This window comes from Carcharodon carcharias, chromosome 13 (genome assembly GCF_017639515.1).
Source record: "Carcharodon carcharias isolate sCarCar2 chromosome 13, sCarCar2.pri, whole genome shotgun sequence".
Classification (NCBI taxonomy): domain Eukaryota; kingdom Metazoa; phylum Chordata; class Chondrichthyes; order Lamniformes; family Lamnidae; genus Carcharodon; species Carcharodon carcharias.
The window spans coordinates 97,771,989-97,793,390 of record NC_054479.1 but is presented as its reverse complement, the minus strand read 5'-3'; the positions used below and the strand labels follow the sequence as shown (position 1 = coordinate 97,793,390).

Below are 21,402 nucleotides of genomic sequence, written 5' to 3'. Positions count from 1 at the left end.
CTGCCCATTTGCACCCAGCAAGATGCCACAAACAGCAAACATTTTGTTGGCATTGCTGTTTGAAGGGTGAACCTGAACACCCAGGCAGTTCCATTCTCTTCTTCAAATGGTGTCATGGCATCTCTTTTATCTCCCTAACTCCTCATCCAACAGATGGAGCCACTTACAATCCAGTAATCTGAAAGTAGCTGCTTTAAAAGCAGCCCAGTTTTGTTTTAAGTTGCCACACAAACAGCAATTTTCTGCACATGCACACTCCCTACTGGCAGGATCCATATAAAATGACATTCTCCCCCCACCCCCCACAGAAAGCAACCGCTGTGCAGCAAAACCCAGCTGGCTTAGGTTCTGAAATCGTAATCTACTGCATGGGTCTCCATGAACTTGGGGGAGAGGGAGCTGGGTTAACATCCTGATGATTAGTTATGATTCTATGATTTGTCAATCACTGAGAAACTTCATGACAGAATAACCAAACTACAAACCAATACCATAAAGGCAAGTCTCACATCATTAATTTCACCGACATTGAGCTGCCACTCGTGTGATTGTGAACCCAACATTAAGCCTTGTTTTAACTCTAGAAGTAAGGTGGAATGGGAACCCTGTTCCCAAGGAGTCTCACTTTGTGGTTTCATTCAAGTCCAGTGCTGACTGGGGATTCAGTCTCCACTTACATCAATTTTCCAAATCCATCGGTTTGAAAATCAAGAGCAGCACATGCCTGAATTTCCAAATGGCCATTTCTGATGGGTGAGGCTACTGTTGAAAATATGGCCTCACAAAATGTCACACTTTGATTAAAATACAGACTGAAGACTTTTCCTTTGGTCTTTGTTAGAATTCCACTGCCAGCTCTTGGTGTTTGTAGTGCGCCATTCAGTATCTGTGGAATGCTGGCAGACATAGCCAGGTCTTGCAGTCAGTCGATGGCCTACAGAAACTGAACTTGAAAGTATTATTCAATGAGCCAATTCATTGACACTGGACCTCATTGAATCTGTCTTAATTGACCAATATAAAAGCAACTATTTTGTAAGGGTGACACTGTTGCTTTATTGATGATTGCTTTGTGTATTGCCAATTCAAACAGACTCAAAAAGACTGAGCAACAGGCTCACTGCAATATTCTGTTTGGAAATTGACAATTAGCTGTCTGGCCTTGTAAACACGAGCAATCCAGAAACTTTGAAGATGTAGCAGACAGTACTAGAGAAGCAGCTGGGTTTCAAAACTGCCCCTGGAACATGTATTGAGAAGAACACCTACTCAATGCTGGTTTGTTGCTGTTATTTGTTGAGTATTACACACATGAATCCAGCATTGAAATGTGGGAAATATGTTCTTCGACAATCTGTGCTCCCTTAAACGCTCAATAACGATTCAACCTTTATTCCCAGGGTAAATCTTTATATCCTGAATTAGAACAGAGATAAGAACTAATCCCCTCATTGGGCACTCCAGTGAAGACATTCACAGAAAGTATTGGTCAGGAAATCATAGACCTACAGCTCTGAAAATCCAAACATTTAAATAAACAGGTGAAAAATGAAACCTGTAAGTTCCCAAACATAGAACATACAAAATAGGAGCAGAAGTAGGCCATTTAGCCTCTCAAGCCTGCTCCGCCATTCATGAAGATCATTACTGATTTGTTTCAAATTCCACATTCCCATCTACCCCTGATAACCTTTGATTTCCTTGCCTAACAAGAATCTATCTATCTCCGCCTTAAAAATATTCAATGGCCCCGCCCCCACCACCTTCTGAGGCAAAGAGTTCCAAAGTCGCACAACCCTCAGAGAAAAAAAATTCTCCTCATCTATGTCCAAAAAGGGAAAGCCCTAATTTTAAAATAGTGCCCCCTAGCTCTGGACTCAACCACAAGAGGAAACATCCTTTCCACGTCCATCTTGTCAATACCTTTCAGGACCTTTATATACTTCAATCAAATCACCCCTCACTCTTCTAAATTTCAGTGGGAACAATCCCAGTCTGTCTAACCTTTCCTCCAAGACAACCCGCTCATTCTGCATATCAATGTAGTAAACCTCCTCTGAAATGCCTTCAACGCATTTACATCCTCCCTTAAATAAGGAGACCAAAACTGCACACAATATTCGAGATGTGGTCCCATCAATGCCACCAATGTATAACTGAAGCATTAACATCCTCACTTTTATGTTCAATTCCTATGGGGAATCAGCTCAAAATCCCAAACAAGCCCTCAATTTATTCCCCCATTAAGTGGTCACCCTTTATCGAACCAATTTTCTATTGCTGGCTGTGATCTTTCTGTCTGAACTCTCAGAATATTAGGGGCAACCCTAATTCATAGTGAGCTCCTTATTTGGATGTCCCATGGGGACTTTACTCAATGAGCAAGGGTTGTGGGGGGAGGAAGAGGGAGGTGCAGTGGGACGAGGGAGGAGCTGTTCCGAACAATGGCCAGTGGGCTTACTTCATCAGATGCTAAGCAAAAGGATAGTTTCCCTCTTCAGCACCCTCCCTGCAGGACAGTGATGTAGACTGTATATGACAAAGTAGCAGCAAGTGTCCATGTCGGCTCAAAATGTTCAGAGGACTTGGGAACTGATGTGATATAAATCTGTCCATTAGGGAAATTGGGCAAGGTAAACACTTCCCAGCATTGCCCTACACCAAGCAGATAGGCAAAACATGTATGTCACATAGGGCAGAATCTTGCCCTTGGACGGCGGGTGGGCCCAGCGGTTTGGCGGCGGATGGGCAGCCAACCCCCGCCACAGAAACAGGGCCCGCCACCATTTTAAGTGGGCGGGCCAATTAAGGCCCGCCCAGTGGCATCCCCGATGGGAAGCGCTATGCACTTCTTGTGCGGGGGAGGGGAGGGATACCCCAACTGTCAAAGAGCGTGCACGTGAAAGAGCGCACTTCTCCTTGAGGCAAAGTCCTGTCTCAGGGAGATTATTGACAATGTCAAAAACATTAAAAATAGAAACATTAAAAAATTATTAACATGTCCCCCTCATGTGACAATGTTACACAAGATAGGACATGTTAATAAAGACCACATAAACTTTATTAAATTTTTGAAACACGGACATGAAACTTCATCCTGCCAGTGGATGAAGTTTCATCAATAATCTGGAGCCCGCTGGGGCTCCTGGCCTGCCCGCCAGCCTTAAGGTTGGACGGGCAGGTCTTTAATTACTTTAAATAGCCTGTCAATGGCCTCAATTGGTGGGCAGACAGCTGATTTCGCTGTCCACCCACCTTCCTAAAAATTTAAATGGACCGGGTTGACGTCAGGGGTTCCTCCCAACATCATCCCGCGTCATTTTCCCCTCAGCGAGCGGGCGCTGCCTCCAAATCGCCAAGAGGAAAATCCTGGCCATAGTGTTCCCTTCAACCTATTGCATCTTGACTGCAGCGGCTGGAGAAACACAGAGACAACCTAATAGCTCTTTCTAAGCAACACACTCATGGCCCAGACTGCAGTAACTCACAGTTACCAATGACAACTTCACATGAGGATTATAGTCACACAAGCATTGTGGAGTCCACAAAAAACGCTATTGGAGATGCCTTTTTGCAAATTTCTGGGGATTGAGAATATAGAAGACATGCAGGAAGCCTCACCCCAACCTCTGGATTGCCAATATCTTTTTCCCCTTCTTCCTTCTGAGCCATGTATTCACTTGTAACAGCAAGTGCATTGCCATGGGAGCACTGTGTGCAGTATGTCGCTAGGTTAATATCTTAAAGTATGTTCCTCTTGAACTTGAGTCAGGTTCTCCAAAAGCAGCCTGATCTCCCAATGTAATGGAAACATCAGCTGATCCTCACAAGGAGGGCAGAGAACCAGGTGACCTGTCCAAGCAAAGGGTGCAGCAGGGCCAGTGCCTCTAGCTCTGCAGGATAACCGGGAAATGGAGCATAAGCTGCAGAGTGGACAAGCTTTGTGCATGGTGCCTGCAAGTGTCAGCTGCCTCAATGATGCTGAAAGCCACCTCCTCCAAAAGGCTCAGGAGTTGCAGGCATCCTTGTCCCATTCCAGCTCTGGTCCTCCCGGCCATCTGCTCCCAATCTCTTCTGAGAGTGGTTCTTAGGGGGGCCTCCTGGTGCCCTATGGAATCATGGCATCTTTCCTCGTGTCCACCTCCACCACTAATGCCTTCAACACCACATTGACTACCCTGAAACTCTCCTCTCTGCCCTGGTGTTCAATTTTCCATCTTTTAAATTCTAGTAATATTATTTGCCGCAGCTTCCCTTTAAGAAGAACAGTGTGCTTTTAAGAACAGATTGTTGACTTCACCAGGTGCTCTCAGCACAACACTGTTTGGTCCTCTGCTGAGTCCAGAGGAAGCAGTGAGCAAGGAACCCATGCGACCCCCATTACATTCATGGTAATGAGGTGGGAGGATCAAGATTGTGCGCTGCCCAGCTCCCACAGAACCAATGCTGGCAGATTGTGAAACATAGCCCCAGAGTCCAAAAAGCAGGGCAGATGAATTTTCAGCCTAAAGCCTATGGGCTGATTCTTCCAGTTGGTGTGTGGGGGCAGACCCGACACGCCGACGCGTAAAATAACACGTGATGATGTCGGGCATGTGTCCTGACATCATCATGCGCCATCGCGATGTTGCGTTCGGTGGGTGCGCGCCAGAGTTGGCTGCGCTCTCACTGAAATGGCAACGGCCTAGTAAGGCCATTAAGAAAGTAATTAAACTAGTTAAGAACGCTGCCCGTCCAACCTTAAGGTTGGCAGGCAGCCGAAAAGCACAAGCGGCACTCCCATTTTTCAGGAGACCTCATCCACAATAAACTAATTTTCCCACCTTTACAAACGTGTACCAACTCATGTGACACTATCACATGAGGGACATGTTTAAATAAACTTTCACATCATTTATCAAACTCTTTATTATCTATTCAATCTCTCCGTGCCTCAGGGTGATTGCTGCACTCTTTCGCGCACATGCAGAAAGAGCGCAGGCCCTGACTCTCCCTCCTCCCTCACCCCCACACAGGTAGCGCTGAATGTTACTGGCTATGCGTTACGCTGGGCAGGCCTTAATTGGCCCGCCATTGTAAAATGGCTGCATGCAGCCGATCGTGGGAATGGCTCTGTGCCCACCCCCGCCCGCCATAGGAAAAGTCCAGGCCTATGATGCTGATGCTTTTTATTGATGGAAGGACAGGGGGAGGAGAAGCGGGAAGAAGCAAGATCTGATTTAACAATTATTTCTAACTTTCTTTCCACTAAAAACCCTGCTCTTGCAAAATGAAAATTTCCCCCCTAATGAATTTATTCTTGGCTGTTATAGCACTTGTCAGGGATTCTCAGTTTAACGGCAGAGAGAAAACACACAAAGGAAGGGTTTTTAAAAAAAAGCCATCACTGATTATACCGTGTTCAGAGCTGTCAACTGCTTACAAATGTAAGGAGAGAGACCTGAAATCAGAAAGAGTCAAGCTGGTTCATGCCTAGTCAAGAACCTGGAACTGTGATAATTTGTACGCATACATTGAACTGGATAACATTTATAAACCAGGAAAACCGTGTTTGTCTCAAAGAGTAAAGGACAATCCGTCTGTTTGTAATAACATTGACTCATTGCCAATTCGAAAGGCATTTTTAAAGCACTTCCCTCGTCAAAACATATAACATGAACTCTTGTGAAAGAAGATGAAAGTTTAAAAAGAATTTATTGCACCTATGGCACAGAAGATGAGTTTGGCAGGGCATAAGCAAAAGCTGAAATGGGCCATAAAGGATCAGTGGAATGCACACAGAATTGGATCAGAGATGGAGGGATAAATGCTCTGAGGTTAATTCAAGCTGTTGAGTTGGTTTATTTTTAAGCTTCTTAAGTGCTCACTAAAGCTGGAATGTAGCTCACCCCCAGGCTGGTTGGGAGTGGAATTTTCCAGCTCTGTCTCTGCCCTTGTTCTTATTTCCTATTGAGAAATATTTTGTTCATTTATCAGATCTCCATTTAAATTGTGTTTTACACATCCTCAGGATGCGTCAAAGAGCTTTACCGTCAATGCAGTGCTTTTTGAAATGTTGCCATACAGCAGCCAAATTGTGCATAGCAAGACTGTACAAACAGCAATGAGATAGTGACCTGATAATCTGTTTTAGTGATATTGGCTGAGGGATAAATATTGACCAGGAGACCGGGAAGAACTCCCTGTTCTTCTTCATAATAATGCCGTGTGATCTTTTCCTCCGCCTGAGAAAGCAAATGGGGTTTCAATGTTAATATCTCATTGGAAAGTGCAGCACTCTTCATTACTGCACTGGTGCATCAGGCTAGTTTTTGTACTCAAGTCTCTAGAACGAGAACTTGAACTCCCATCCATCTGGTTCAGAGTTAAGAGTGCTATTAATGAGTGATGGTGGACAACTTTATGGTGGGGGTGACAGTGACAATGGTGCTTCTAACATCAAGATTTATTTTTCCTAACCAGCTTTAAGGTTTTATCTACCAATCAGACACTAAGCTGAGAATTTGGATTGTGGACAATCTAATAAATTTACTTTGGTTAGTTCCGTAGTGCATCTTGTCCAGAAAATTGAGATTCTGGAATAACTGTCATGTCTGCACTGGAACGGGATATAAAACTGGTCAAAACGATTAAGTAGCAACTTCAGTGTCGAGGAATTCCCGTCCTTTTGTTGTATTCAATGAGGCGAACACACACTTCTGTTCATGCTGGAGAAAGTGCAGTCTTCTACTTCAAAGCATTAGCTTACCAATGACACATTGCACTTCATACCTTAAATGTGTAGGAGACAGCATTGAGATCTGTTGGAGGCTTATGATTTATCAATGGGCTTTATAACAAAGCCAGGAAAATATCTGGCTCTTGGTTGCAAAAATCCATATATTGGCCGGGATTTTCCGGTTCTGCCTATGGCAGGAATTGTCACAGGTGGGACACAAAATTTGACAGACCAGCCAAAGGTCCGTCGACTGTGGGCGGGAATTTCTAGACCTGCAGCAGGCAGGACTGGAAACTCCTGGCTATTAACTATTTCAACAGAAATTTGTATCTGTTCCAGGAATGCAACAATTTTAAAATGACTTAAATCTAGGAGATCTTTCTGTTGCGTGTGTTGTGCTCATAGGGGCACTTGGCAAGTCTTTTGTTTACTTCTTGTCAACAGTTGTTCAGCAAGTCTAGATCGGTCAGCCAGATAGATACCTTTGGACTGTGATTAGGTTAGATGTGTAAGATGACCCCCGTGAAAGGAGATGCCATTGTTCCTGCTAATAGCGGGTCTATCAAAAATAAGCTCTGTTTTTCAAAAACTAGGGCTCTAATTTTCTAAAAGACAGAAGGGCTCCACACCCTAGTCAAAATGGCTCCAGAGCAACAATTCCAGAAGTCACATCCCTCTTTTTGGCACCCATCATTTTGACCAGGTTGTTGGGGGTGCGGGGAGAACAGGACATATTTCACACATTTGCAGTTCACTGAGGCAGCTGCATGTTTAAAAGTGCAGCTGGCTTTATTCAGAAACAATTTTCAGCACCAAGGTTTCTGAAACATGATTAGTGGACTTTACGAATTTGAGAAAAGGGTCTAAACCTACCAGAGTTCTTAGGAGAGGAAAGGTGCCTCTCATTCGGCTCTCAGTGGCTGTGCAATATGTTGGTACTAACATTACGAGTTAGAGCAGATGCCAAAATTTGTTGCCTATCAACATGGTATGGGAGCCTGTCCTGCTATTGTGCGTTTGTTCTGAGTTTGGACAGTTCTGTCACTAAAAGCACCTCCGGTCATGAATGAGCATGATCTGCGGCAAATTGTTCCAATTCATGTGAACCCTCTGTTTAACTCCACATTGAGATAGGTGTGTATGGAGCACCGATAATTCTGTATTTCCAGAAAAGTTACAGTAGAGTTTTGGTTAAAAAAAAGCACAAAACCTTAAACTTTATGATGGATTCAGAAATTCAGAAAGCGTCACCAAAAGTTAAGCATCCATTTTTGCCTCTGTGTAATCTTAATCATAGCTACCTCCATCGTAGCTTTTCATCTGAGCTACATGGTTTAACTCGACCACTCAGAGATCTGAGGCATATGGGTAGGCTTTATTATTTCTTGTTCCCCTAAAGTGAAAGAGGTAATTGTTCTCCCTAAATGACTGTGCTATATATTTCATGCATTAAGTTACATATTGGTCCATAGGATGTGTCAGTTTGTCTATAGACACTAACTTCTCTGCTGTGCATAACTAGGAGGTATTGGGAGAGAGTTAGAACAGGCTTCTCTCTCTGTATGTGCTTTTTGAGGCTAGGTTGCCAGCAGAACTTTTGCAGCCACTGCCGTTTCTTATGTGCTATCAGCTGATCCACATTTGCTTTTCCATTTCACTAGTTTGTGGATTGATAATAGTTTTACCACACCTTCATTGTTATACTGCCATTTCAAATGTAAGGTGAAAGATGCCTTTCTGACAGCCTTGTGTCTCATAAACCAATGAAAAACCTATTCACAAATGATTTTGTTGTAAAGGGCATCATACTTCCAGTTTCCTACAAAGCAATAGAGGGGATCTTTCTTTAGTAATATTGACTCAGCCTTAAAATGCATTTCTCATAACTACAATAGTTCACATCTTTAGATGGCTGTCTTATCGGCGTGAATGTTGTAATTTAGAGCTCCCAGTGATGAACTACAGTAGACAGAATGCATATTTGGAATGGAATGCAGGCATGAAAACCAATACAATTTACATCTTACATGATACATAATTTTTAATAGATGAATATCAAGCAGTTAAAATCCATACCCAGATGTTAAATCATAAAATTTACCCTACGGCCCTCTTTTCTGTTAGCTTAAATAACAGTACTGAGGAGAGTGCAGAAATCAATGAAATGAGAATTAGTCTGGTTCTACAATGGACGGATGATCTACTTCACAAAATTGCCCCCTGTCCCAACTCCCCTACCAAGTGGTATAGGTAAAGGTTACTCTCTTAGGTTTCATGCTGGCTAATTTATCCTTTTCCTTTCACCTGTGCCCCCTACCCCATAATTCGCGAAGTTCCATGCTGTCTGCTCCCAGCTTCTTGCTGTCTGGAGGAGACAGCCTGTCTATTCCCTGTGGCCTCTGAACTAGCAAAGCATATTAGCCAAGCTCCTTAACTTTGATAACTTTATAACCCTCAAAGGCTGTTCTAAATGCAAAAGTGCATAACCACATAGCAAATTGTATTTGACCCCATCAGTTGGTGTGGCCACCTCGGTAAGGCTGAGTGTATTTGTATTAGAAATTAAACTTAAAAAAGTATTGAATTGAATACACCAATCACCTGACTACATAATCAACTGGTGATTTTATCACTCTAAGGCTGTGAGGCCTAGTTCCTGGTGAGAAATTTTCCACAGTCTATCAATAACTATGTGAATCGCAAAGTTGTTAAAGGAAAAGCTAAGCAATGCTAAAATGCTGTTTCCTTAATTGTGCTCAAGAAGTTAGATTGTAGATTTGTATGAGTTCCTGGCGTTTCCTATGTTACAACAATGTCTGCATGTCAAAATGACTTCACTGGCTATAAATCACTTTGGGATGCCCTGAGGTCAAGAAACACAATATATAAATTCAGTTTTTTTTTTATATCCTTTCTGTTCCTCAGCCATTGCTTCAAAACTTCAAAACTGTAATTTTGTCTCCTAACCTAATACAGTGAAATTTGATAGAAAATTATGATGTCTACTTTGATGCCACTCAAATAGGTCTTGTGGCACGGTGCGTAGCATACCTGTCTCCAAGCCAGAAGCTCCAGGTTTGATTCCCACCCCAGGACTTGATGGCTAAGGAAGGTGCATTCATAACACGGCCAAACAGGTTGAGTATCAACCTGCAAATCTTTCCAACATATGCCAATGGCAGGTGGTAAGAGCTGGAGTAATTCTTGGTCAGCCATGTGATGGAAGGAACATAGCAGCCTCTGCCATCGCTATCCATAGCTCCAGACTGCAACATACATGTATAAGTGCATGTTGCCAGAGCAACTCGGACCTGCTAAGTGAACTGTCACACACCACCATCACTCAAATGCCTCATGTGTGATGGATGTAAATCTAGAACTTCATGAAAATAAACTGAGACCTTATAATGTGGAGGCAATGAATTCAATAAACCTACAAGAGTGTCCAGGTCTCTTTTGTCACACTAGGGGAATAAAATAAACTATCTTTTAGATATGCACTAAAAATAAGTTAAATGGCTTTGTTATATGACAGGAAGCATACAACTATCCATGTCACAATGCAGCAAGGCCTTACATTCCCAAGAGACCAGGAAAATCACTTTCCTGATTCACCCAGGTATATTATACACAGCACACAAGAAAACCAGTTTGTATTAATTGAGGGACAGTTACATTCTGAATCGTGGCATTCAAAAACAAGGACCACAGCTGACTTAACAGCTTTTGCATAAAGCATTATTTCACCACGCACTTGGCAATTTATCCAAAATGAAAAGAATAAAAGTATGAAAGTTACTCTTTCCTCACAGCAATTTTGCAAATTTAATTCTGCCATCCTTTGTCTCCTGTGTATAATTTTTCACAGCACATTTACTGAAGAAAATTTTAAAAATCAACATTTGCATCTCATCATATAGATGAAAAGCTAAAAAGCAGACCAAATCAAGTTGTCAAAAGACTACTGTCACTAAATTAGAGAGCTTGTGTGCTCTGGGACAGAATTTAACAAGGTGCTTTGTGATTTTTCTCTGAATATTTATCTGTAGCAAATTCATAAAGGTGCGGATTCCAATTTAATTGCACATAGGCCATAAAAGAATATTTGCCCTCCTGTGCTCCGATCTGCAAATCAGAGGGAAGAAAAACTGAGTGTGGCTGTACCCCTGGCATTAAGCCTGGCTGGATGAGTGCACAGTTCCAAGTATGGTGTTATAGACCTTTCTCCAATACCTGCTCACACATGGTGAGGCACTAGCCTGGGTTTTCATCACCAAGGTGAGTAGCGGGTGTGCTCGGCCTGCCCACCTTGGGAAAAAGTGTCCGTAAAGGTGGGAACTTCATTGCAGGGGAGGGGCTTGGCAGCTTTAGGCTGCAGTCGGGACAGCAGACCCAGGAAAGAGATTAAGAGGTTGGAGGCAGTCGAGGGGCTGCTTGGTACAGAGGCGAGCTGTTTAAAATGCCTGCCTCAGTGCTGTGGGGCTTTGTAAAATAAAAACAAGCCCTCCAACCTTCATCCCCTCACCGTACCTCGCCACCACCCCCCCCACACATAGTCCCCATTCCCCGTCTATGCCACATCATGCTGCCAATCCAGACTATGCACCCACCCACCCATATGGCCCCTCATGCCACCTATACCAAGCTAAAGCACTTCCATGCCCATTAATCTACTATACAATGTAAAGCACCAATTAACCCTACTGTGACAATAGGATGGGTAAGAACATTTTTTAAGAAGCTATCATTCATTCATTACTTTCCACTATAATTTTAAAAAGTCCTTTCACAACCGCCCAATAAAAGTTTCAATCATTCAAACCCATTAAAATATCAATAACTGAAACTACAGGCACTTGAAACTGCTTTACCTTGGGTAAATAACCACTGTGCAATTGACAGCATAGATCAGAGAACCAGAACTGACAATCAAGCAATGTTTTTCCTGGGGTTCATGTGTTTCATCAAAGTAATGAATGCCTGGGTTCTCAGCCAAACCTCATTCGGTATACTTAGCCAGACACACATGAGGAGGACCTTCTGAATGCACCTTTTAAAAGGTCCCCTCATGCAGACTATGGTTCACAACACCTCTGACATGCCGTGAACCACAACTATTTTAAACCTGGCCTGATTCCATGAAAATTAGGGCATGCCTATCCCCATGATGAAGCCGGCAGGTTGGAATGCTGAGTGCGGGCTTTTGACCCAACCCTTAAAAGACACTCCTGAAAATCATACAGCTTAGGAATAGTGTCGGGAATCACAGAATCGGGATCCGCTCATGATTTTGAAAAGGGCTCCTGAGTCATTCTGACTCAGCGAACATCCAGGCCACTGGTCCTCCTATCCCCTACAACATCCAATTTTGTGTTTTATTTTTGTCTTGATTTGATTAAAACTAAGACAAAAAACTGAATTCATCATGACAGCTTCAAACATTAATGCAATGATATAATTACATAACTATTCATCTCAATGCATCTTGGATTGTTAAACATGGGTAAGGCTTTAGTAAACCAAACCAAATCTACATTTTCCAGGCCTTAAATCCCTAAGACACAGGATCCTAAATATGACTCAATAAATGCTACACTAAATTAAGTTTAGGTTAGGGATTCATGGCACAGGATAGAGTATGGTCATTTTAAAGAAGTATACTTACTAGGTCTGCCCCACCCATGGCTGACAAGACCTTGTCTTTCCATTTGTTTTTGCCTGTTGCGTGGTCATCCTGCTTCTTTTTTTGCTGTAAAATAATGCTCTTTACTATCTTAATAGGACAAACTGTGATCACATTAACAGTAAATACAAACACAATAAGTATGGGTTGAAATAAGACAAGTATTTATTACAATCAGACAAGTCTTGGTCACAAATAATACAAACATTGATTGCCTCATTCTGGGGCCTGACCAATGACCTTGGAGGCCGGACATCCCATCCTCTAACACTGATTGGGTGGGATAATGGCCTCAAACACGCCCTAAGCCCCAAGTGACATTTTATCATGCGCGTTCCAAAGGCAGACCTTGAAATCGAATGACCAGGTTGAAATGAAGTCGAAATATTTTTCGCGATAAAAGAAGCATTGATTTCATTGCGACAAACATTGATCATGATGAAATGGAGGGGAAGTGGGACTAGCTGTATTGCTTTTGCAGAGAGCTAGCATGGACATGACAAGCCGAATGGCCTCCTTCCGTGATGTAACTATTCTATGATCCACTCTATGATTCAATAGCACAAGCATTGATATTAATTTTCACACTGTACAGATTTCAAATCTACAACAACTATAATGAAATTGTGGTACAAATATAAAATAACTTACATTTCGGTCCTTTTTTTCTTTTAAAAGTTTCTTCTGAAAAAGTTTGGTTTCATATTCTGGCCTTGGATGCTCCTGAAAACAGACAACACTGGTAAGGACAACGCAAGAAGATTGAAAGAATGAAATATTCTTCTTCTTCTGGTGTAAGCACTAAGATTCTGTCAAATGTTATTCCTCTTCTATTAAAATCACTTAAAATGGAGCAAAGCTGGGTTAAAGTAAGCAAAAAATAGGATTGGGAAAAACAATGGGCTGAACTTGACAGTCCCTCCTGCTGATGGGATTTTCTGGTCCTGCTGAAGTCAATGGGCCTTTGAGTACCTTGCTGCATTTTATGCCCCCCCCACCCCATGACGGGGACGTAAAATTCCGCCCAATACTGGCAAATCCCCAGCATATTAAGGAGACCAGGGGAGAAAATTGTCATTGCTTTGGCTATAGTTTTGCAAAGCTCTATTGATTCATGAATTGCCCCTTTAGTTTGGAAAATTGGAAATGTAACTCCATCATTTAAGAAATGTGAGCAAGAGAAACCAGGAAATATTGACCCGTCACTCTAACATCTATTGTGGGCAAGTCATTGGAATCTATAATTAAGGACAAAAGGCTGAATAATACGCAAGGGCGCCGAGGTCGGGTTCAGCTCCCAGAAGTCTTTCGACTTCCGGGCCTGCATTTGGAATGTGCCCAATAAATGTCATTTGGGGCTTAGGGTGGGTTTGAGACAATTATCCCACCCAATCAGTGTTGGAGCATGGGATGTCCAGCTTCCAAGGAGCCATGCCCCAGAACGAGGCCACAGCCCGTAGTTTAAAGGGCCCCCAGGCATGATGCAGTGTCAGGGGACCCAGCAAGTGCAGAATCGCTTCAAACACTGCAGAATAACTTGTCATTCAGCAGTTTGCAGGCTTCTAAGGTGAATGAATTTTATTTTGAGCTCTGCTGTCCCCAAACCTTGGCACTGATCAGAGGTGGCATTCTTTTTTTAAGCAGAACAAGTTAATCAATCATTTGCATGGAGGAGTTGTCTAGTTGTTGCATGTTTCCCTCCAGAGATGTCTGCACCATTGGAGCAAGGGGAGAGGTGGGGGAGAAGGGCCAAACCAATCTGACTCCAAAGGCATATTATAGCGTTCACACCATAATATGGCAGTCAACTGGGTTGTCAACTATCTTAAATACATTATTAATTGACACTTACATAATGCAGGAAGGGTTCCGACTTTTAAACCCGCCCACCTGCCTTATTATACAAAACTGTCATAATGATGTCGGGAATGCCGCTCGACATTATCACACCCGATAATACGTCTCCAGATTTGGGAGAGTATTATTCTGCCCAAAGTGACTGAGCACTTAAATAAATTTGAGCTAATTAGTGAGAGAAAATGGATTCATAAAGATTACATTATGGCTAAGGAAATAACTAAAACAGTAGATAGAGCATATTTAGGCACGCAGTTTTTATGGACTTCTATAAAGCATCCAATAAAGTTTCAAATAAGAACTAAAATTAAATCTGATGGAATTGAAGGTAATTTGCTGACCTGGTCAGGAGATTGGTTAGGAGGTAGAAGAGAGAGATTAGAGATAATGGGTATGTACTCAAAATGACTACTGGTGTCCCACTAGGTTCTGTCATGGACCTCAACTATTCAATATATTTATTGAATAGTTATAGATACACAATATCCATGTTTACTGATGGCACAAAGATATGGGGCATAGTAATCAGAGTAGAAAACAGCATATGAAAGAAACATTGATAGCTGAAGTGACTGAGCAAAATGGTGTCAAATGGACTTTCATGCAAGCAAGTGTGAAGTGATCCATTTTGGTCCATAACAGAGTGGACATCTTTAAAATAGTATCCTTCCGATGAGGAAAAGCTGGGCATAGTGAAGATCCAAAGAGATTTAGGGGTCCATGTATAAAGATCACTAAAATATAGTGGTCAGATTCAAAAAGGCTAATGCAATATTATATTTAAAGGCTAGACTATAAAGGGGAGGAAGTTTTGCTACAGCAATGCAAAGCCTTGGTTAGATCATGTCTGGAGTACTGTGTACAGTTCTTACCTTAAAAAGGGTATATTAGCCTATGAAGGATTGCAGCACAGATACTCCAGATTCTTATTAGCAGTGCAATGCTATAAAATACTACTTTTCTTTTCGTAAAAGCATTAAAGTGCTAAAAAAAGCGCCAATTTTGATGCTACATTCAAACCTGCATACGTTCCTTGATATATTATTGTCAGCAAAAGAAGGAAAGGAAATGCATTAAAACAAACTTTCAAACATTTAAAAAGAATCCCTCATTCTAATGAGCACAGGGCATTAGACTGCCGCAGCTTCAATAATACTGTTGGCCACAAAACTGACTGACATGGTATGAATAGGCCACGTGGAGTGGAGATTCAGTTTGATATAGTTCATGCGCTCATATGTAATTTTCAGCCAAATTTAAACCTGTTTGGATCAATGCTATGTAAATCTACTGCATACAGAAATGTAGCATAAGCACGTAGAGCTTCACTGGTAACAATTTCTACCCATATGTCTTTTGGAATTTTAATTTCTCTTATAATGATCTTTTAAACTCTGCAATATTTAATTGACACATGCGACTACAAGTAGTACACCAGCTGCAGTAACTTAGAACTAATCACAATGCCAATTACAGCATAGTTGTTGATTTATGTCTTAAGATCAAGATCCTAATTTGCAAAGCAAAATAAAAGAGAAATGTATAAGTTCTTTTAGTTTCTCTAAGACTTTTGCATGTCAATTTTTGATGGATTATCATCTTCTTTGAAGTGAATGTCAGGACTGATGAACAGAGTGTTCCCACTTTGACCAGCAACTCCTTGAGGCACATAGTAGAGCCATCCCTACTCTATTGCAGCAAATATCCTAACCCAAATCCTGGAATAGCTCATCTTAATTAACCTGTGTTTGTGTCTTCATATTTCTAATACCATCATTCTTGTAACTTAAGTTATAATGTCAATTTAGCATCACTTGGTACTGGACTGTGAATAGCTGTGTGATGGGGATCAACAGCCATTAGGAATTGGATTAAGACTCATTTTGCATAAAAATCCTTTTATCTGATTGAGACAAGATACTTTCATTCCATTAGTCTGGAGTAGATTGACGTTCTTAGAGGTGAAAGGGTAATGTTCTATTCAATCATTCAGATTTTTGAAATATTTTTAAATATCTGGAGCCTAAATTTGGCTCATAGCAAATTCAGTGACACATGCAGGATAACATGGTGCTTCTGGCAGGAAGAATCAAATACCGAGTATGATCTCTATGAAATCAGCCCTGTAAAGTTGCGTCACTAAGTCAATGGAAACTGCATTGTCAGAGAGTTCAGCTTTGTTTCTTGTTTGAAAATTGCACTAATTTATTGTCATTCTATTTTGGAGGTTTTCAATCACAACCTTTATTTTTTTTTTATTTTGCATCCGCCTCGGCTCAGGTTCAGCACTGTTTCGACTCAGAAGGTCAGGAGTTCAAGAGCCATCTAAGTGAGCACGTAATCCAAGCCAACACTTCAGTGTTAAGATGGAAAGGCCTATGAAATATGCCATATCAAATATAACTTTATGCTTTCTTCAGATACTGGTTTGTTTATCTTATGGCAGAATGTCTAAAAGCTCAATTATGTTAATGTCATAATGAAGACCTTGTTGGCTTCCTGTTGCGCATCACATGATGTTTCCTGTCTTGTATAGGAACAGAAAACCTGCTCCTGCTCTCTCCCAATGCTACTTTATGAAAACCATCCAGCAAAAAATAAAAAGAGAACAGTCCCCTCCCTGATTTACCCTGCATTTTTTTTAGCAAATTCATCATGTCCACTTGCAACTCCCTTTAAGAACATAGTGAAGATTATTTAACTCTCCTGAGATATTATCATGGTATAGCACCTTTGAAAGGTTTGTATTTATTAACTTTAACTCAAAGAGAGGTTTATCTAAATGAGTCACCTTTCTTACTACAGTCTGAATTTTGCACACTTTCACCCACAATCTCCGCAAGAGGCAGATTCACAAAATATCTAAAGCTACCTGTGCAAACTACTTCAGGTGATTGTACTACAGTCAACATCACTCAGGTCTTTTTGTACACAAGCATTCAGCTGGTCACTGGTTCACTATTTTCAAGGTGACAACACTTCCTTATCTTCCATGTGGAGGCTGAAAAGTAGGAACAGCACTAGGATTTTCCTGCATTGTTGGATTGCAGCAGGTAAAGGGCACCTTTACTGCATCCCCTGTGTTCTCCATCAGGAACGAACTCTAAGTGTCAACAGGGAAGGCTTCCATTCACTAACGTTTAACTTGTTTGTGACCACAGGCAGCAACGCATGGAGTTCTATAACTGTTTTCCTGCCAGCTTCAATACGAGTCTCAAGACAGGATTTTCCAGTCCCGCCAAAATGCCCACCCAAAGTCAATGGACTTTTGGCCACTACCTGAATTTTCTGCTTCCAGCCGTGACGATGGTGGGACTGTAAAATCCTGGCCTCAGGTGTTCATTATCATTTTCTGAATGCTCCACAGTCTCGCTATCCAAAAGGGAGCTGCCTTATAGCTCCATCAAGAGGAAGACTTGGAGCACGAATGTTTAAACAAAAGGGATGAGGAGCTGTACAATGCAGAAGAGGAGCTTGGCACAGCAGTACAGGGTTTCTGGAGTTGTAAGGCAATATCTTGAGGAGAGATTTGCCTGAACAGTCCCTCCCATAGTCAAAGCACCAACCACTGCTTCCTTCCATTTCATTCAATCCCGAAACCAACTTAAACAGTACAATTTGATGATGGTTCCTGTTACATCATGAAGATCATGAAGACCAACAGCTATACCTAAACAAAGCATCTTTGCTTCCAACAGATACCATTCTTGATCTCACAAATGGTTACATGACTGCCACGTATCTACAAATATCTTGTGAAAAGCCTTAGTGCACATCTTGTGTGCTCTTTTATCTATTCTTGGGCTTCTATGAGATGCCTCTCAAGCAGATGTAGGTTGGGAGGTGGAAAGCTGATGAACTTCTGCTGGGAGCACTTGAGGTAGATGGTTGATGGCCTCAAAAAGTTTTGGCCATTGGCAGCCTGACTGCAGCCTGATGGAACTCAAGTTTTGGTCGGGGTTATCTGGCCCAGCTGACTGTCTGGCACCACTGATTGAGAGGCAGGTAGAGGAGCAGAAGGGCTGCCATCCTGAGAGGGGACAGCAGGTCATTCTGCCATGGAACCAGTAAGAGTATCAAGTGCCTGAACCTCAGCACTCCCACTGCACTGTGTGGGAATGGAGCGCAAATGTGCTCGGTGGCTTGCAATGCCCCTAACCACACTGTCCATTAGGCTTTGTAAACTTGAGGAGATGCTGGACACTGGAGCCAAGAGGGAGTCTGATTTTCCATCAAAGCTGTCAGAGCTGTCACCAAGGTCTCACTACACTTAGCTCATTATTGAGCAGATAAAGATGCCTTCTGATTTATAAGGTACAGGGTCACTCACTTTATATTTATTGATCTTTCCAGCGGGAAATCTTGCTCAATTGGTGCAAAAAGTGGGCTGAATCTTCCCCCCATCGTGGGGCAAGCTGATGGGCGGGCGCACACACCCCTGATAGGAGGCGTGGCACCATTTTATGTGGGCAGGCCATTTAAGTGGGCGGGGGAAGTCCCAAAATTGAGAGTGTGCTCTTTCGCGCATGCACAAGAAAGAGCACGCTCATCTCTCTGAGGCTAAGTGCAGCCTCAGGGAGATTGGCTCAAAATGTTAAAAACCTAAAAATAGAAATGTAAAATTTCCCTAACATGTCCCCTCATGTGACAATGTCACATGAGTTGGGACGTGTCCATTATTTTCCCAAAAACTTTATTAAACTTTTTAAAAAGCTACATGAAACCTTATCCCAACCTTAAGGTTGGACGGGCAGGTCCTTTAATTACATAATTGACTCTGTCAATGGCCTCAATTAGCCATTGACAGGTCGACGGGCGCACAGCTGATTTCACTGTGCCCCTGCCTTCCTGAAAATTTAAATGTGGCACGGTGACGTCGGGAGTACATGTCACTGCGCATCATTTTACGCATCAGCGAGTGGACCCCCCACCCCGCCCCCCCCCCCCACTCACCGATGCGTAAAATCCTGCGCAGTGTTACAGTGTTGTAGTCCAATTTCTGGCCAAATTACTGTCAAGCAAGTTTCCTACTAGGAAATGCGGAATCATTGAATTTCTTCATAGATGTCTTAAATTATAAACATATATCCTGTCAAAGAAAAAATGCCAATGTTTGCTCACTTCTTCCTCTTCCAGGCTGGTTAAATCCCATTGGTAGCATAATCTCGTTTGTCGACGCTTCCAGGATTCAAGGAACAAGGTTGCTGTGAAGAAAAGATTTTTAATGAAAGGTGTTAACAGTAAGTAGTCAAATTGAAAATATATTCAATGTAAGGATTCAAAAGTGGTGCCATTTACATTCCTTTTTCAACTAACAACACCCCCCAGCTCACCCCCTACAGAAATAGGTTAACTCGTGATTTATGTCATTTACTATTCATGGTACCTTGCTGTCTGCAAATTAATTGCTGTATTTAACTGGACAACCATAACTCAGTGGATTACTCTTTGAAATGTTTTCGGGTGTACTGAGGCTATGATTAAGCATTATCTAAACTGCAGGCTCTTTCAATGCAGTGGCAAACTTCTTGAGAAGGATGGGTTCAAATGTCAGTCTCACACATTATCCAAACTCATTCATTGGTTTTGATCAGATTACACTGCGATGCCTGATGCAGAAAATGTTATTGAGGTATCTGTGCTTTAACAAATGATTTTCATTTCAAAGATTACGTAATCATAAGCAACAATGTTTTTCAATGTTACAACTTCTTAACTGTACAAAAACAGCCAAGGTGCTTCACAGAACTGTAATTAGATAAAATAGGCCTAAATCGTGATGAAAGAGATAGGTTTCAAGGAGGATTTTAAAGGAGGATAGGGAGCTGCAAAGGCAAAAAGATTTGGGAGGGAATCCCAGTTCGTTGAGCCTCGAAGATTGGAAATGCAGTTGTCAGTGGTGGCGTGAATAGTGTGAGGAGCAGACAAAAGGTCAGTGTCAGAGTTATTGATGAGTTAAGACCATAAGACCATCAGACCATTCAGCCCTTCAAGTCTGCTCTGCCATCCAATCATGGCTGACAAGTTTCTCAAACCCATTCTCCCGTCTTCTCCCCATAACCTTTGATCCCCTTACAAATCAAGAACCTATCTATCTCGGTCTTAAATACACTCAATGACCCGGCCTCCACAGCCTTCTGTGGCAATGAATTCCATAGATTCACCACTCTCTGGCTAAAGAAGTTTCTCCTCATCTCTGTTCTAAAAGGTCGTTCCTTTATTCTGAGGCTGTGCCCTCGGGTCCTAGTCTCTCCTACTAATGGAAACATCTTCCCCACGTCCACTCTATCCAGGCCTTTCAGTACTCTGTATGTTTCAATCAGATCCTCCCTCATCCTTCTAAACTCCATCGAGTACAGACCCAGAGTCCTCAAACGTTCCTCATATGTTAAGTCTTTCATTCCTGGGATCATTCTTGTGAACCTCCTCTGGACCCTCTCCAGGGCCAGCACATCCTTCCTGAGATACGGGGCCCAAAATTGCTCACAATATTCTAAATGTGGTCTGACCAGAGCCTTATAAAGCCTCAGCAGCACATCCCTGCTTTTATATTCTAGTCCTCTCGAAATAAATGCCAACATTGCATTTGCCTTCCTAACTACCAACTCAACCTGCAAGTTAACCTTAAGAGAATCCTGGACTAGGACGCCCAAGTCTCTTTGCACTCCAGATTTCTGAATTCTCTCCCTATTTAGAAAATAGTCTATGCCTCAATTCTTCCCACCAAAGTGCATGACCTCACACTTGCCCACGTTGTATTCCATCTGCTACTTCTTTGCCCATTCTCCTAACCTGTCCAAATCCTTCTGCAGCCTCCCCGCCTCCTCAATACTACCTGTCCCTCCACCTATCTTTGTATCATCTGCAAACTTAGCTTGGTTGCCCTCAGTTCCTTCATCTAGATTATTAATGTATAAAGTGAAAAGTTGTGGTCCCAATACTGACCCCTGAGGAACTCCACTAGTCACCTGCCGCTATCCTGAGAAGGACCCCCTTATCCCCACTCTCTGCCTCCTGCCAGGCAGCCAATCTTCTATCCATGCTAGCACCTTGCCTCTAACACCATGGGCTCTTACCTTCCTGAGCAGCCTCCTGTGCGGCACCTTGTCAAAGGCCTTCTGGAAGTCTAAGTAGATAACATCCA

The 21,402-nt window shown here is 42.3% G+C and overlaps 1 protein-coding gene across 5 annotated transcripts in view; it reads right to left on the bottom strand.

Annotated features, from left to right (window-relative positions):
- Window positions 1-21,402, bottom strand: part of ano2b (anoctamin 2b) — a 175,670-nt gene that overhangs the window by 62,027 nt on the left and 92,241 nt on the right. For all 5 annotated transcript variants that reach the window (XM_041202729.1, XM_041202730.1, XM_041202733.1 and 2 more), the window contains 3 exons: window positions 19,380-19,462; window positions 13,053-13,124; window positions 12,384-12,467 (listed from right to left, as the gene is read on the bottom strand). In XM_041202729.1, the coding sequence (XP_041058663.1) occupies window positions 12,384-12,467; window positions 13,053-13,124; window positions 19,380-19,462 (239 nt within the window). The remainder of the gene's footprint in view (window positions 1-12,383; window positions 12,468-13,052; window positions 13,125-19,379; window positions 19,463-21,402) is intronic.